This window comes from Macrotis lagotis, chromosome 2 (assembly GCF_037893015.1).
Source record: "Macrotis lagotis isolate mMagLag1 chromosome 2, bilby.v1.9.chrom.fasta, whole genome shotgun sequence".
NCBI classification, from domain to species: Eukaryota; Metazoa; Chordata; class Mammalia; order Peramelemorphia; family Peramelidae; genus Macrotis; species Macrotis lagotis.
In genome coordinates this window covers 318,737,206-318,753,823 of record NC_133659.1, presented here as the reverse complement: position 1 = coordinate 318,753,823, position 16,618 = coordinate 318,737,206, and the positions used below count along the sequence as shown (strand labels likewise).

Here is a 16,618-nt window from a genome sequence, read left to right as displayed (position 1 = left end):
GGAATGGAATGAAATATATATATATATATCCATATGCAATTCCTGGACCTCCCACTAGTGAAGAGAGTGTCCCACACCACTGGGTCTTGGGACAGGGTTTCATATCCAGCAAATGCCTTTTATTTGTCCCCTACTACCCTAATGAGTTATTCCATTGACTAATGAAACTCTCTGGATTGTTTTAAGTTAACTTCCTGCTTTTAGACATTTTCCCCTGGGCTAGTAAAGATTTCTTGGATTTACTTTAGGCTAGAATGAATTAATCTTTTTGCTTCTTGAGGTTTCTGGCCTTGTTCACCAAAGGAGGCTGAGCAAAGGAAAGACTGAAATGTTAGGACTGAGAGAGTGTCCTAACTCTTAGGCTGGGCCAACCTGGAAAAGCTTCCCATACAAATGTGGGCATATGTGCCCCAAATTTTTGACTCGGGAAACCTCACAAATCATAAAGTACCAATGTTAACTGGTTTTAAAAGTCTGGTCAAATGGTGGGGGATGATGGAGCCTTCCTGACACTGAGTCATCTACAGGCAGAAAAATCAAAAAGTCACAGTCATGGGCCCAACTAGAAACCAACAACAGGAAGTGAAAGGGAAGGTTTGAGGAAATATGGCAAAGGAATTCTTGATGTTGGTTCACTATGTCACTCTTGGAACCTCAGAGAAACTGGAAATGGTCAGGGGAAGTTACAGTAGGGTTTCATTGGACCAAGAAAAGTGACCAAGATGTGGCACCCATGTTGTGAACATTTCAAACAGACAACAAGCATTTATTAAGTGCTGATTGTGTGGGAAACTCCAGGAATATAGAGAGACCAAAATGAAGCAGTTCTTGCCTTTAAGGAACTTTTGTTGTAACAGGGATCAGAGGACTATGGTTTTAGAAATAACTTTTGAGATTATCTAGTCTAACCCCCTAATTTTACAGTTGAGGAAACTGAGACCCAGGGAAGTACAGTAACTTGAACAAGGTCAAGCATCAGAAGTAAGATTTGAACCCAGATTTCTGGTTCCAGGGTCCTAAAGTTCTTTACACTGTTGTACACTCCCTATTATATATCCCCTACACCCCCCTTCTTCCTCCTGATTTCCCTATTACTTCTCCCAGGCTCACAACCTCCATTCCTCACTTGTACTCCCCTCACATACCCAAACTTTACCAAGGTTGGTGGTTTTCTATACATCCCCTTCATTTCCCTCATATAGTCACCAATCTAGTTATAGAACCCATCACCTCACACCTGGACTGCTGTAATTATCTTTTGATTGATCTCCTTGACTCAGTCTTTCCACTCTCTGATCTATTCTTCACTCAACTACCAAAATGGTTTTCCTAAAACAGGTCTGTGTCATTTTCTTTACCTAATCATCATCATCATCTTCATCATATTTGTCCTTCATTCCTGAAGAAGACTAGGACATCATCAGGGAAGTGATGCCATGACCACATGAATTGGATTTGAGTGAAGGGGAGCTTTACTAAGTCACCAGCCTCACTTTCTCCTCCTGAGCCTTCTGTGTCCAGTGGCTAGATATGAATCAGGACTACTAGAGATGGCCTTGGATGCAAGACTGTCGGGGTGAAGTAACTTGCCCAAGGTCCCATAGCTAGTAAGCAAGAGTATGAGGCCAGATTCAAACTCCCATCCTCCTGACTCCAAGGCCAATGCTTTATCCCTTGCTCCACCTTGTTGCCCTCATTACTTGATAAATGGTAATGGTTCCCTGTTACCACCAGGATCAAATATAAAATCTTTTCCTGGGCTTTTAAAGCCCTTCCCAAATTGACTTTTCCTCTAGCTTTTCATCTTCTCTAGTAACAATGGCCTTACTTAGACAAGGTACTCCATTTCCTGACTTTTTACTGTGTATTTCCCAAGCCTGTATATTCCTCCTCACCTTTGTCTCAGACTTTCCTTCCAGTCTCAGTTCAAATTCCACCTTCTGCAAGGGGCTGTTCCTGGTGGTTCTGCCACCCCTTTCTTGCCCCTGCCCCTGCCCCACAGTGCCATCTTTTTGAGATAACCTTCTTTTTTGCATCACATTATATCTTAAATATACATCATTATTTCCATGTGGTTTCCTCCCTTAAAGTGCAAGCTCTTTGAGGGCAGGAATTATTTTTGCTTTTCTTCACATAATGTTTCTCACACAACAAATTCTCACCGACTGGCTTTCCCTCTGCATCATCCATAGACTCAATCAAAAAACTTATCAACATCCAAAGAATTTGTTTTGTGTTCGGGAGTCCCAAGAAAAGCTCAGGTTGACATTGTTTGTTCGATGATTACAGTATATTTGGACATATGCCTTTAATAAAAATCTGGGCAGTACAGGAAGGTCGAGGTACAAAACAAGCACTTCCCCCATTACAACAAATAAAATTGAAACAACAATCATGCGGATTTGCCAAACTGGGAAGATTGGTCCCAAGGAGTGAGTCTCTCTTCTAAGTGAAGCATCCTCCCCCCAGAGCTCTTCTACCAAGAGATCTCCCCCTCCTGTGAACGTTTGTGAAGACTCACTAATTATAAATACCGAATGAAATGACCGTGTGAAATCAAAGTACAAATGCAATAAAGAAGTCATACAACTAATTTATATTTCTATGAACATAAACCATGGTCCCCTCCCTCCCCACCATCAGACCCCTACCCTGAAGTTTAGCATTGCACATCCCAGATTTCACAGAGGAGTGGAGTAAACTTGTGGTCATTCACCCTCCAGGACATCAGCATCTCAGCATGATGATGATTAAATGTTCTCAGCTCTGTGAGGCGGCCCAGAAGACAGGCAAAGTGTTGGGGGTTTTCAGGCTGGTGTATCTTGCACAGTTTTTGTAGGACTTCCAGCAGTGGTTCTTGAAGCCTCTCCACAGAGTCTCTGTCCTTTATGTATTGTCTGTCTAGTTGGAGATGGGAAATAAATAAAGTCAGTGAGATAGAATGTATTGTTTGGACAGAAGTGAGGAAGCACCTTTTGAAAATGGAACATGGGGCAGTGATGATTGAGTCTCACTACCACAACGAAAACATTCATAAGATGACTCCAGCTCTACTCCATTTCTACAGAGGGGTAAATTGAGGCCCAGAGGACTTAAGTGACTTGCCCAGGTCACACAAAAAGTAAGTATCAAAGGCGATTTGATACCAAGGCTTTCAGATTCCTAGTCCAACACTCCATCCACCCCACCGCATCAGTTTTCCTGACTGATTGATATCTCCTGGTTTCTTATTATAAAATATGTTTGAACATTATCATTTTCTATGTTTGCTCATTTTTTTCAAAGACTTGAAAAAAGAGAGCAGAGGACAAATTATTAGCTTTTCCTCATATTTAATTCAAAAGAAACCTTGGAAGCCATGCAGCCCAACTCATTACTTATAAAGAATCCTTCTTAGAGCATGCTTGTTAAGAAAGCATCCAAGCATTACTTGAAGACCTCTGGTAAAGAAAAACTATGGCTTATTTATTTTCATTCAAATATATTTTGGGTAAGCATTTACATTTTTGCCATCTATCCCAACCATAATTTAAGAGGAAAAAAAAAAGAAAAACAAAGTTCCCCACAACAAATATACAGAGTAAAGCAAACAATTTCCCAAACTCACAGAGATATGAGAAAATTGGAATGCAGAATGAAATAAACATATTTGAACCCACTACATCTGGATGGTATCCATTATCACCTTCAAAAGATTGTAACAGAAAAATACCTTTTTTCCTATATTTAGCCCAAATATGCCACTTTCAAACTTCTACGCATTGTTCCTTGTTCTATTCTTGAAGGCAAGCAGAATAAGTTTCATCTCTTACACCTGATACATCTTCAAGACAGACATCATGACTCCTTCCCAGGCCCTTGGTCTTCACTTTTTCTAGAAAAGAATTCCCCCTTCCTTCAATTGCTCCCAAGACTTTGCTGCCCTTCTTGGGGCCCTTTCCAACTTAGCCAGATCCTTTTCAAACTATGACGTCCCACACAAAATAGCTCCTGTACCCATAGCTGATTAAAACTAGGAACATAACCTTGTGATTACCTGGTGATAGGATGACAATTGCTGTGAGCAAAGCGTATTCTTCTTGGGTCATTTTCAACTCTCCAATGCTTTTATAAAAATTAAACATAGGAGTTATGTATTCATCTGATATACCTGTGGAGGAGGAAATCACCTTTTAAAAAAAAACACTGAAAGATTTTAAAGTTTCAAATGGCCTAACCATATAGGTACATACAAAGAAGTGTGTCTATCTGTTGTCTTCACCAAAGACAAAAAGCAATCTAGGTGAGGAAAGACAGCACTCTTATATTGTCTAGTCATTTGGGTAACTTTGCCTTCATTTTACACATGCTGGATGATGAATTGTAATGAATTGCATTTCCAAAAGAAGCATGAAATTCTTTCATTTTATGCTGGTATTCCTTCAGTATTTTCATATACTTATTATCTTTAATAGTAATAACCACTTTTTATAGTGCTTTTAAGGTTTGCAAAGCTTCTTATATACAATATCTTTGGGGGCTTTCTGGGTTCAGTAACTGTAATTTCAGTAACAGGTAATTTCATGGGTATAGGGAGTTCTTGATCACAGTAGATCAACACCTCCGAAGAGTGATGTCAAACTATATGTGAGGATCCCTGTGGCCCCATATTGACTGAGAAAACCATACTTTAACACTATGTATGATGCATTTTTCTTTATTTGTTAACTATTTCCCAATTATATTTTAATCTGGTTCAGTCCCTAATTAGGAATATTATGGGCGAGGCCAGTCCCTGTGTTTGACTCCTCTGAATTACAGTTTAAGAAGTAGCCTGGTCTAGAGAAACCTGAACAAGGTTTGCCTCAGATCAGATCAATAGCAGTCAGAAAGTCAGTTCTATATTTTTATTCATTTATTCATTCCACAAATATTTTACACTTTGTAGACAAAGACAAGCAGCCCCAAATCATGGCTTCATCTTAAGAAGAATTACTTACATTTATGTAGCACCTACTATGTGTGGGCCCCTGTATAAGTACTGCTTTATACCAAAATCTTATTTGAATTTCACAGCAATTCTGGGAGGTAGACAATCTTATTCCTATTTTGCAATCAAGTAAACTGAGGCAAACACATACTATAAGGCCACACATAATAAAAATCTGAGATTGACAGGGGTAGCTAGGTGGTGCAGTGGATAGAGCACCGACCCTGGAATCAGGAGTACCCGAGTTCAAATCCGGCCTCAGACATTTAATAATTACCTAGCTGTGTGGCCTTGGGCAAACTGCTTAACCCCATTGCCTTGCAAAAACCCTAAATAATAAATAATAAAAAAATAAAATCTGAGATTGAATTAGAACTCAAATCTTCCTGATTCCAGGCCCATCATTCTATCTACTATTCCACCTAACTGCCAGGGAATTCATGAATAGTTGTGGAAATGAATTAAATCTAGTCAATTTCTACACATTATTATATTAATAATAATAATAGACATTTGTATAGCACAATAGATTTTAAAAAGCATTTAATAGACATTAAGTTATTTGAACATCTCAACAACCTTGTAAGGTAGATAGATAGATCTATTATGTCTCCTTATCCCCCTTGCTCAAAATTAGTACCTGGCCCATTGTCAGTATTGTTGAATGAATGAATGAATGAATGAGTGAATGAATGAATGTAGGAGTGTCACCAGAATACAAGTCTTCTGGACTTTTAAGTTCACCGTGCTTTCCCTATCACCAGGCTGCTTCTAGTAAAATAATTCACTTCTTACTGATGCTTTAATTCTTTGGTTAGTTCATCTAACTGTTGCCTTACCATTACCTGATGTATTTCCTTATGTTGTTCTCCATAATAAATGAATACAGACCCCTTTCTATCAGAATGGAAAACTTGAAGCAATCTGATTATATGTAGTTTAATGATAGAGTCAGGCTGCATATATACTAGAAGAAACATTATTGGCACAGATATCAGTCCTGCTGTCCTTGGGTTGCTAAGTAAGCTCTGGCAAATAACAACCCATTCATTTATCTGTGCCCCATGGAAATTAGATGAATGTCATGCACTTTGTCCTTTACAAAGATGGATGGATTGTTATCGATCATCCCAAGATTCACTGGGGACTGACAAATGGGCTGATAATTGATTCCACTACATTTCTCAGGTACTGAGATGAAGCAAAGATTTGCAATTTCCTGGTAAGGTGATTCATTTTTTATCTTTTTAAATGTCAGCATTGTTTTGACTCTCCTACCACCTTGTGAAGTCTTTAAAGTTGACAACTGCCAACTGGTTCTAAAATAAATGTGGCTTCTAAGCGATGACCCAAGAGGAGACCCAAATATCTTGGGACATCATTAAGGTCTACTGGTTTGAAATGAACCACTTTTGAAGACCTAAATCTTTGACTTCTTCCTTTCTAATTTTAGCTTAGCCTTTTTCTTCAGAGATGGCACCTGCCCTGGTTGTTTGATTACAGTTGACTGTTCTTTAAACTGTAAATGCTCATTTTTGTCAGTTCTGATCTCTGTTAAGTTTTAAAGGCATACATTGTTGTTGAATCATTTCAGTCTCGTCTGACTCTCTGTGACCCCAATTGGGGTTTTCTTGCCAAAGACAATAGAGTAAGTTCTGTTGCCTTCTCCAGTTCATTTTATAGATGAGAACACTGATTCAAAAAAGCTTAAGTGACTTTCCCAAGGTCATGCATCTAGTAAGTATCTGAGACTAGATTTGAACTCAGGTTCTTCTCCTGCCTCTAGGGCTGGTGCTCTATCCTCTGCACCACCTAGCTGTCCCTAAAGGCACATATTCAGAATGGCAAAATACAAATCACTAGAATGTAAACTTCTTGAGGACAGATATCCTGTTTCATTCTTATCTGTGTATCACCAGCATCAAGCATCATGATTGGCAGATAATAGGTGAATAATATATGTCAATTGATTGAATTTTTCAGTAAAAGCAAAAAAAAAATCTTTTTTTAAGAAGCTTGTAAAATTATTATTGTGGATAGCAAAATAGATATGATTTTGAAAAGGTGATAATAATAATTTGGAAATTACTTGTGGTCACATATACAAACTAGAATTAAAAAAAAATTAGAACCAAATAAAACCCATACTTTTACCAGATGTAAAAATGTTGTCAACTCAAAAGAGTCATCCTTTTTCCAATCTCTAGTTCCTTTTGTATTTTATTGTCTTTTATGTTTTTACAAGTCTGGTCAACTATAGTCTGGTCACAAGAGGGTGCCATTCTCTAACTAAATTCTAAAGAATACATCTACAAGTTGGGCAAATATGAATCATTCATGTTCCACTTGTCTGGGTTGTATAGTGGCTCACAAAAGACTCTTCTCCCTTCATTTGGTTTAATCATTAAAAAAAAAACAGATTGTCCTCTGTGGAACAGATTGTATTTCCTTTGTTTTCTAAAACCAATCTGTTTTAGAATCGTAAGCCAATTTTATAAATATGTTTCAGGTCTGATCTCAGTGACTTCCCATTTAATGCTAGAAGAATCAGACTTGCATTTATTTATTTGTGGGGATTTTTTAAGTAAGAATCTCACCAAGGCTGGAAGTACAGCAGACATTCACAGGTCTGATCTTAACTTACTCATTTTTCCAACCTGATTGTATTTATCCTTCTTTAAGTATTCTTGGGAATCATTTCATCAGTCTCAGATTTAGTGTAAACACCCATCTGGCTTTAGCCCTACTGCAACTCAGAACTCCCGAGGTCAAGTGATCCACCAACCAATGTCTACCTCCCTAGCAGCAAGGATGGAGGCATGTCCCTCCACTCCCTGGCTAGACATCCTTTGAACATCAATATACATTTTCTGTTCTCTACAGATGACTACAAGATTCTCAAGACACAACAAAAAACTAACCTAGTAGTCAGGAAAATCATCTTCCAAGACAGTTTCTGACAGCGGCTAACCCTAAGGAAGTGTTTTAATCTCTTAATGTTCCAAGAAATTCTTAAACTTGGGTCCAAGAACTTGGTTTTTTTTTTTAATATTTTGATAGAATTGGTTTCCATTAACATTTATGTGTTTTATTTTAAAATCTTATCCTGAGAAGTCCACATAGTTCACCAGACTTCCTAAAGGGGTTCAAGATACAAAAAAGCTTGAGTCCTGTTCTAAGACCATGAAGTTGCAGACCCACTGGCATTACAATGAACTTACTGGTCTTTGGTTACAATTAATTCCTTGAAGATTTGAAGAAAAACTTGGAATCTTCATAGTAAATGTAATATTATTGCCCTCACATTCTACACCTGGAATTTTTCTAGAAGTGGTAAAAAAAACTCATGCCATTTATTCAAGGGGATGCATTGAGGCCTAGTAGATTTAAACACTTTCTTGGACACTTGCAAACTGTGTGACTCTGGGTAAGACACTTAACAGTCCACCATCTCAGTTCCTTACCTGTGAGAGGTCAATGAGAGTGCAGTAATGCTAATAGTAGCATTTGCTGGTTGTTAGGGAGGCAGTGTGGTAGACTGGATAGAGGGCTGCCTTGGGAATTATTGAACTTGAGTTTAGATTCTGAGTCTGCCACTTACCATCTGTGTGACCCTGGATGATTTGGACAAGAGGACCCTGAGGTCTCTTTTAGCTCTTGGACAAATCATTTGACCTCTTTGGGTCCCCGTTTCCAAAATCTGTAAGAAGAGGTTGGTTGGACTAAATGACTTTTTTTTTTAGGGTCTTTTTATTTTTGCAGGGCAACAGGGTCAAGTGGCTTGTCCAAGGCCACACAGCTAGGTAATTATTGAATGTCTGAGAACGGATTTGAACCCAGGTCCTCCTGACTCCAGAGCCAGTGCTTTATCCACTGTGCCACCTAGCTGCCCCTGGACTAAATGACTTCTAATTTCCTTCCAATTCTAAAACTCTGGCCATCAGGAAATTACCATATAAATGTTATTATTTGCCAGACACTTTATTTGAAGTCAGAAGACTGATTCAAAACAGAGCTCTGCATGCTAATTGTATGACATCGGACAAATCACTTCACCTCCTGGGACTCAGTTTCCCCAATGTATAAAGATAAGGGAATTCAATGACATGACCTCTGAAGCCCTTCCACCCCTAGAGCTATGATCCTTTGTCATTCTAGTTCAATATTTCAGCTAGGTGAAGCACTTTCCAGCTCCCCATCTTCCCTAGTCCCCTTATGACCAAGGTTGCACATTTCTTAGCTAGCCAAATATGGTAAACGTAGCTAAGAGAATCATTCATAGGACGAGACCATAGCAGATTCTTTTCTGTCTACAAAGAACTAAGAACTGTATCCTGGCCACCTACTTCCTCTTCACCAATGAGAAACTGGTCAAGATTGGCTGACCCTAAGGAAATGACACAACACACAACCCTTAAAACTAAAATCTTCTGTATCCCAGAGACCATATAAAAGAGAAAAAGACTCATATGTACAAAAATATCATTAGCAGATCTTATTGTAGTAGCAAAAAATTAGAAACTGAAGGTTTGCCCATCAGGTGGAAAATGGCAGGACAATTTCTGTTATATGTAATGGAATACTATTGTTCTGTAAGAAATCCTGAGCAGGTGGATTTAAACCTGGAGATATTTACAAGAACTGATGCTCAGGGGAGTGAGCAGAATCAGGAGAACAGTAATAGCAACATTGTGTGATGATCAATTATGATAGACTCAGGTCTTCTCAGCAATAATCCAAGAAAGAAAATTCCGAAAGACTCGTGATGAAAAATGCCATCCACCTCCACAAAAAGAACTATGGAGTTTCAATACAGACCAAAGCATATTACTTTCATGTTTTAAAATTTGCTTTTTGTGGTTTTTTCTTTTAATTTCCTTCCCCCCCCCCTTTTGTTCTGATTCTTCTTTCACAGCTTGCCTAATATGGAAATGTATTTAACATGATTGTCCATGTATAACCTATAGCAGATTACTTGCTCTCAGGAGAAGAGAGGGAAGAGGGGGAAAAAATTGGAACTCAAAATTGCACAAAAAAAAATGTTGAAAACTATCTTTACATGAAATTGGAAAAACTGAAATACTATTAATAAAAAGTAAAATGTGATTTCCTTAAAAAATATTAAATATCTTCATTCTGTATTGATTGCTCTGCTTGAAACATCCTGCTTCCCCCAGGATAAGATCACACCTGAGATCTCATCATCTTGAAAACTGACTCAGCTTTGATTCTTAACTTCTCAGCATCTTCTAATTGGAGGACTGGAGGACAGAGCGATGAATCTTTCCAAAATCTCTCTTTATTGAGGGCTCAGACTTTTCCAACTCACCTCATTTACCCTTAGCTGCTCTACTCAGTTTCAACTCTGCAAACATCATACTCTTATGGCAACATCTCCTCCCATCTTCTTTCCCTTTTTCTGTGTATTGTTGATGCCTGTTGGATTGTAAGCTCCTTGAGAGAAAACTTAGAGCTGGGAGGGACCTTAGAGCCAATCTAGTGAGCCCTCATATTTTACAGATGAGAAAACTGAGATACAGAAAGATGAACTGATTTGTCCAACAAGGGGTAGGGCTTGAATTCAGGTCCTCTTTCTCCAGAGTTAATGATCTTCCACTAGTTTGAGTGCATCACTCAATCAGATAAAAGTTTAGAATTTTTAACCACTAAAAACTACAAGATCCTTTTTTCCCCTCCAAAATGCCCAAATCTTAATTTTAGACAGAGACCTTAAGTGACTTGCCAAGGAGACAGGTCCCAAATGAGTTCTTTGAGAGCTGAGACTGGTTTTGTCTTTCTTTGCCTAAATAAATGCTTTTTGACTGACTTGGTCTAGTATCCTGTGGTCCAAGGTCACACAGGTAAAGAACCATAGAGCCAGGAAGAATTCAAATCCAGGTCCCCCACCTTCAAATCAAATCATCTTTCCATTCAATTGCGCTCCAATATAATCTTATTGGTATAGTGCCCTTTATTTTATTTGAACCTGTGATCACCATAATGCAGAGGAGAGATGATAAAAATCCAGGCCCGTAAAACTCTCCTGAGCATACTCCAACCACATTAAAATATAATTCAGAAATATTTAACAAAATAAATAAAAGTTCAATACAACAGAGATAATCTTCACTTGTGGCTTTCTAAGACAATATGCAGCTTTATTCATTGTCTTGGTGTAGGAGAATCCTTGCGGAGAAGGCCTCTTTACCAGTATAGATTGGTAACTCAACTGCACCTTTGTAGTATAAGGGTAATGCTGGTATACAGAGAGGCCAAGCAACGTGCCCATGGTCACAGAACTAGGTAGTAGATGTTGGGCATAGGCTTTCAACCCACAACTTCCTCATTCCAAAATTAACCTTTGACCTACCCTGAGAATCCTTTTATATCCAGATCTATGAGCCCATATTCAACAGAAACACACAATATTAAATAATTTCAATGTGTATTAACTTAAAATATAAAGAAAATTTTACTAATCCCATGTAATAAAGACTTTTCCAAAGAATACCATATAGCATCATCTATACTGCTACTTTGGGTTTGTCCATCTCATTATATATACTTTTAGCTATACTTAGCTTACTTCTCTATCAGATGCTCCAAAAGGACAAGACCTCTCCCCCCACACTACACCTCCATCTCTAGGCATTCTCACTTGTCCTCCCCATACCTGGAGTGCTCCCTCCTTCATCTCTATCTTCTACTTTCCTGGTTTGCTTCGAATCCCAGCAAAAATTCCACCTTTTACAAGATTCCGCTTGAGACATCTTAATGCTTTTTTCTCCCTCGTGACTATTTCCAGTTTATTCTCTGCTTATTCATAATTAGTAATCTGTTTTCTCCCCTCTTAGACTGGGAGCTCCTTGAGAGCTACCCCTGGTTTTTGCCTTTCTTTGTAACCCCACCATTTACCACTTACAGAGGGCACTTACTTAATGTTTGTTGACAGTGTTTTGAGCAAAGTGGGTGAAGTTTTGTTGACTATATCTATTTTCTACTTACTCTCTACATATTGAGTTTTTAGTTCCTTAAAGGTAAAAATCTGTTTATTTTTTCCATTTCATAATCTTCTCCAGCAATGAGTCCTTCACTTTTGACAACTTTTTTAAAAATATTTTTTAAATTTATTTAAAGCAATGGGATTAAGTGACTTGCCCAAGGTCACATAGCCAGACAATTATTGTGTCTGAGGTCACATTTGAACACAGATCCTCCTGACTCCAGGGCCCAGTGCTCTTTCCACTGCACTGCCTAGCTGCCCTCATTTTTGAAATCTTAGGAAACACTTAATAAATGCTTATTAAATTGAATAGTTCATAGGAAAATAAGGATGGAGAAGGACAAATTCCCTTGCTGGAAAGTTCAACAAAATAATCAATTGATCATGGAATCATAAATATAAAGCTGAAAGACTCCTTAGGCACAGGGGGTTCAATCTTTTAGCTCTTCTGAATCACATCACTCAACAAAATCTTGTCAAGGGTCACATATAGAATTTAATATTTATGACTAATGTAACAATGAGTATAGTAATGTATACAATGAGTATAGTAATGTATACAATGAGTATAGTAATGTATACAATGAGTATAGTAATATAACAATGAGTATAGTAATGTATACAATGAGTATAGTAATAAAATGTAATAATGTTGCATGAATGAATTTGAGGGATTTATGCGATTGAGGGTTGGACACACTGATTGAGGGTTGGACACACTGCTTGAGAGCTCACGCAGTTCTGTCATTCACTTTTTTTTCTTTTAGGTTTTTTCAAGGCAAATGGAGTTAAGTGGCTTGCCCAAAGCCATACAGCTAGGTCATTATTAAGTGTCTAAGGTCGGATTTGAACTCAGGTACTTCTGACTCCAGGGCTGGTGCTCTATCCACTGTGCCACCTAGCCACCCTGTATCATTCACTTTTAAAGATGAGGTAATTGAGGCCTAGAGGGGGAAAAGCACCAACAGAATGTGTGTATTATGTGAAGGGAGCCAGCAGGAGGTTTACAGAATCTTCAAACTGGAAGGAAACATCTACTTTAACTTCTACCTGAAAAAGAATCCCCCTACAACATCCCAGATCAATGGTGATCCAATCTCTACTGACTCCCAGACCAGTTATAGGAAATTTATTATTTCCCAAACCAGCCCATTTCATGTTTTTTTTTTTTTGGACAGCTCCTACCTTTAGGAAACTTTTTTCTTACATCAAAGCACCAAGTCTGTCTCTGAAATTTCTACCCTTTACCTCTCTTTTTCTCCTGTAGGACCAAGAAGTATAAAGGGAACTCTTCCATATATCAGCCCTTCAAAAACACAAGAAAGGTTGACATCACTGTCCAGCCCTCTTCCTCATCACTATCCTCTCTCATCTTCTCTTGCTTACTCTTGGTATCATTTTTCAAATTGCTGAGTACTAGTCATCTTTTCTGTCCAATTTTTCTTGGTCAACAATCAATGAATATTTATTCAATACCTCTTATGTGCCAGACACAATATTAAATACTGGAGATAATAGATAAGAAAATGAACATCCGTCTCTGCTCTCAAGGAGCTTACAGTCTAATGGCAGGAGACAATGTACAAAAGGAAGCTGAAAAGATAGGGGGCAAGGCTAGAGGGATATCAGACAATACCTCAGACATGGGGGCATGATGTTCATGCATGAAACCAAGCAGTGCCACTGGTGGGAAATGACGAGTTGGCTAGAAATTCTTAGTCTCCTTTAAAGAGAACCTTTGGGAGAAGTTCATTGCTCTGCCCTCCATCCCTCACTCAGAGAGGGAGAGGCAACTGAGGACACCTAAGAGGTATGCAGTACCAGGGATGAAGCACTCCTCATAATGATGAAATTTCTGATGGAGAATTTATCCGGGATACTCATGACTTTCATTTATGGAATTGAAACCAAGAAGAGTCACCTGAAATATTGTGAGGGTAAACTATTATATTTCTAGAAGTTCAGTTAAAAATCATTCTCAGCTTATTTATTATATTTCTTTCAGTTTCTAACCAACAAAGAAAAGACTAACTGGTAGATGAAGTGCCAGATTTGGAATCCAGAAGTCATGGGTTCAAATCTTCTCTCAGATGCTTCTTAACTAAATGACAATGTCAACAACCTCAGTCTCCTTACTGTAAAACTGGAATAATGATAATAATAATATCACATACCTTATACAACAGTTATGAGTATGCAAATAGGTAATACATGTAAAGTTTGCTTTGCAAACTACATGCATCATAGGTATTATCCTTTGTAAATTAGTGAATTATAGTTCAAACTTTTATATGAATATCTCTATTTTCAATTGAAAGTGGGTAGTTGCTTTTAAATTCTCTTAGAATAATTGCCCAAAAAACTGGACACTTTACAATTCATGTGATATATAAGTTCTAAAGCATAATTGAGATAAATTCTGGGGCCCCCATTAATTAAATGTGGGACTGCAGATAGTATCTTTGTATCCATAATTGGTTTTTTTGTTATAGAAAGTGTATGAAAGGATATGAACACAGAAAGAAATTTCATATTACATTATATAAAGGGTCCTGTGGGCGTAAACAAGGCAGCTATGAGCTATGATGCTACTCAAGCTGAAATGAACAATAGAAAATAAAAATGAGGTGCATTAACATATGAATCAAGTGATTCTGAAAGGTCATCTTCCCAGATCTAGGTTAGGTTTTGTTTTGGTTTCATTGTTAGTGTTCTAAAACTTCAACTTGGAAAATAAAATCCATAAATATTAATAAATGGGAGTGAGCATCATGACAGATAAAATACAAAGCACCATGGGCTTCTCATTGTCCTCATATATGGCTGGGATTTGGAAAATATATCTTATCACTGGCGGGCCGCAGGTTTATTTGTATAGTCCTAACGTGAAACTTCTTTCAGAAACTGCTTTGCTTGGGCCCCCTGAATAAGTGAATTATTATCATTCTTCCCACACCCTCCTTTCAATGTACTCATCATGGCCAACCCAATAGTTGTTCATTACTCCCAGTAACTGGCATTTCATTTTCCTTATTATTTAATTTTTATATTACCCTTTGATTTTTTTGTTTCGTCTTGTTTGCATCTTGACTTTGTTGCCTAATATTTGTTGAATTTGAATTCATCTGTAGAGAAAAGTCACTAAGGGCTGGAAGCTTTTATATCATTAACAGTAGGGGTAAAGGAGCAAGAGGAAGCATGGTGGTCAGTCAGTATTTTTCCAGGACTTACTAGCTTCCAAACACTGTGCTAAGCAATGGGATGCAAAGAAAGGCAAAAAGTATGGTCCCTACCCCTAGCATACCAACATTCTAATTAATGCATGGAGGGGAGAAAAAGCAAGAAGGCCATGTAGCATGCATATTTATTTATAAATGATCCTATTATAAAGAAAATAACTCTGAAAAATTTGAGAATTCTGAATATTGTACTGACCAGCTATGATTCAGAGAAGCCAATATGACCTGTCCCGGACAGAGAAGTGATGGATGGTACTCTGCTACAGAATGAAACTTACTTTTTATAAACAGGCAAGATGGGAATTTGTTTTCCTCAACTTTGTGTATTTGTTAGAAAAACTTTGTTGTATTTTTTTTTCCTGGTAGGAGTTTGAGAGGCAGGTGGGAATGAGGAGAGGGTAGCCCAAAAAAAGAAGAGAGAAAAAAGAATGGTAGACATTTTCTTTAATGAAGAGAAGAGAAAGGAAAGAGGGTTAGAAGGATACTTCTTTCTGAGTTCATGCACTTTTGTTCTCTCTATTGATTTCTATATTCCTGAAGAAAGTCACTTAACCCCTTTGGTTTCCAGAAGGTTCATTTTAAAAATAGGACTGCTATGAGCAGAGAATTCAACACCAAGAAGTTGACCCAGTATTGATGAGCCTCTCCATAGTTTGTTAAGACAGTCCTTGGAGAGCAGATAGAGTCTCTTCATGTGACTGTCTTTGAACCTTGCAAGCATGGTTCAGCATTTAGAACAAGAATATAGTAGGAATTTAATAAATGTTTATTGAATGATTGATCAGCAGAATGTGCATCAGCTTGTGATTTTCTGGAGCAGCCTGTGAGTACCCAGAACTCTCTCCACATCACATTTGAAGCATTGGAGGAGGACTTCATGATGAAGATAGAAATAATACTTGCCTTTATCTTGCCCATGGGGATTTATGGGGATCATACATATGGCAATGAGGCAGCACAGTGGATAGAGAGGTCTTAGTGGATTAAAAGAGATCTTCAAATCCTATCTCAGATATTCATTAGATGTGTGACTTGCCCTTTCTCAGCCTCAGTTTCCTTATCTTTGAAGTCGAAGTAATAATAGCATCTACCCATAGAATTGTTATGAGGATCAAGTAAGAAAATATATGCATAGCTACACTGCAAACCTGAAAATGCCATGGACATACCAGCAATGATGTTGGTGATGATCATTAATACATTTTTTCTTTTTTTTAAAGGTTACCTTCTAATAGTATTTATTGAGTTTATTAACTTATTAAGTAGGATAAAGCTAATGTCTACTACAGTGCAACCAAAGTAAAAATTTCATTTCTAGAAGTTTTGAAAGTTCAGTTCATCATCTTGTCATCATCGGCATGGATTTTCCAGATTTCTTGTTTCCTAAATGCTATATTGGCATCTGGG

The 16,618-nt window shown here is 37.8% G+C and overlaps 1 protein-coding gene across 3 annotated transcripts in view; it reads right to left on the bottom strand.

The window, feature by feature from the left end:
* Nucleotides 1-2,039: 2,039 nt before the first annotated feature.
* NR1H4 (nuclear receptor subfamily 1 group H member 4) overlaps nucleotides 2,040-16,618 on the bottom strand; it is an 86,113-nt gene continuing 71,534 nt past the window's right edge. The window contains exons 9-10 of one of the 3 annotated variants that reach the window (XM_074226669.1): nucleotides 4,037-4,150; nucleotides 2,040-2,901 (exon numbers count right to left, since the gene is read on the bottom strand). In XM_074226669.1, coding sequence (XP_074082770.1) covers nucleotides 2,660-2,901; nucleotides 4,037-4,150 — 356 coding nt within the window. In that variant the 3' untranslated portion in view covers nucleotides 2,040-2,659. The remainder of the gene's footprint in view (nucleotides 2,902-4,036; nucleotides 4,151-16,618) is intronic. The other 2 variants (XM_074226667.1, XM_074226668.1) reach the window with 2 other exon arrangements.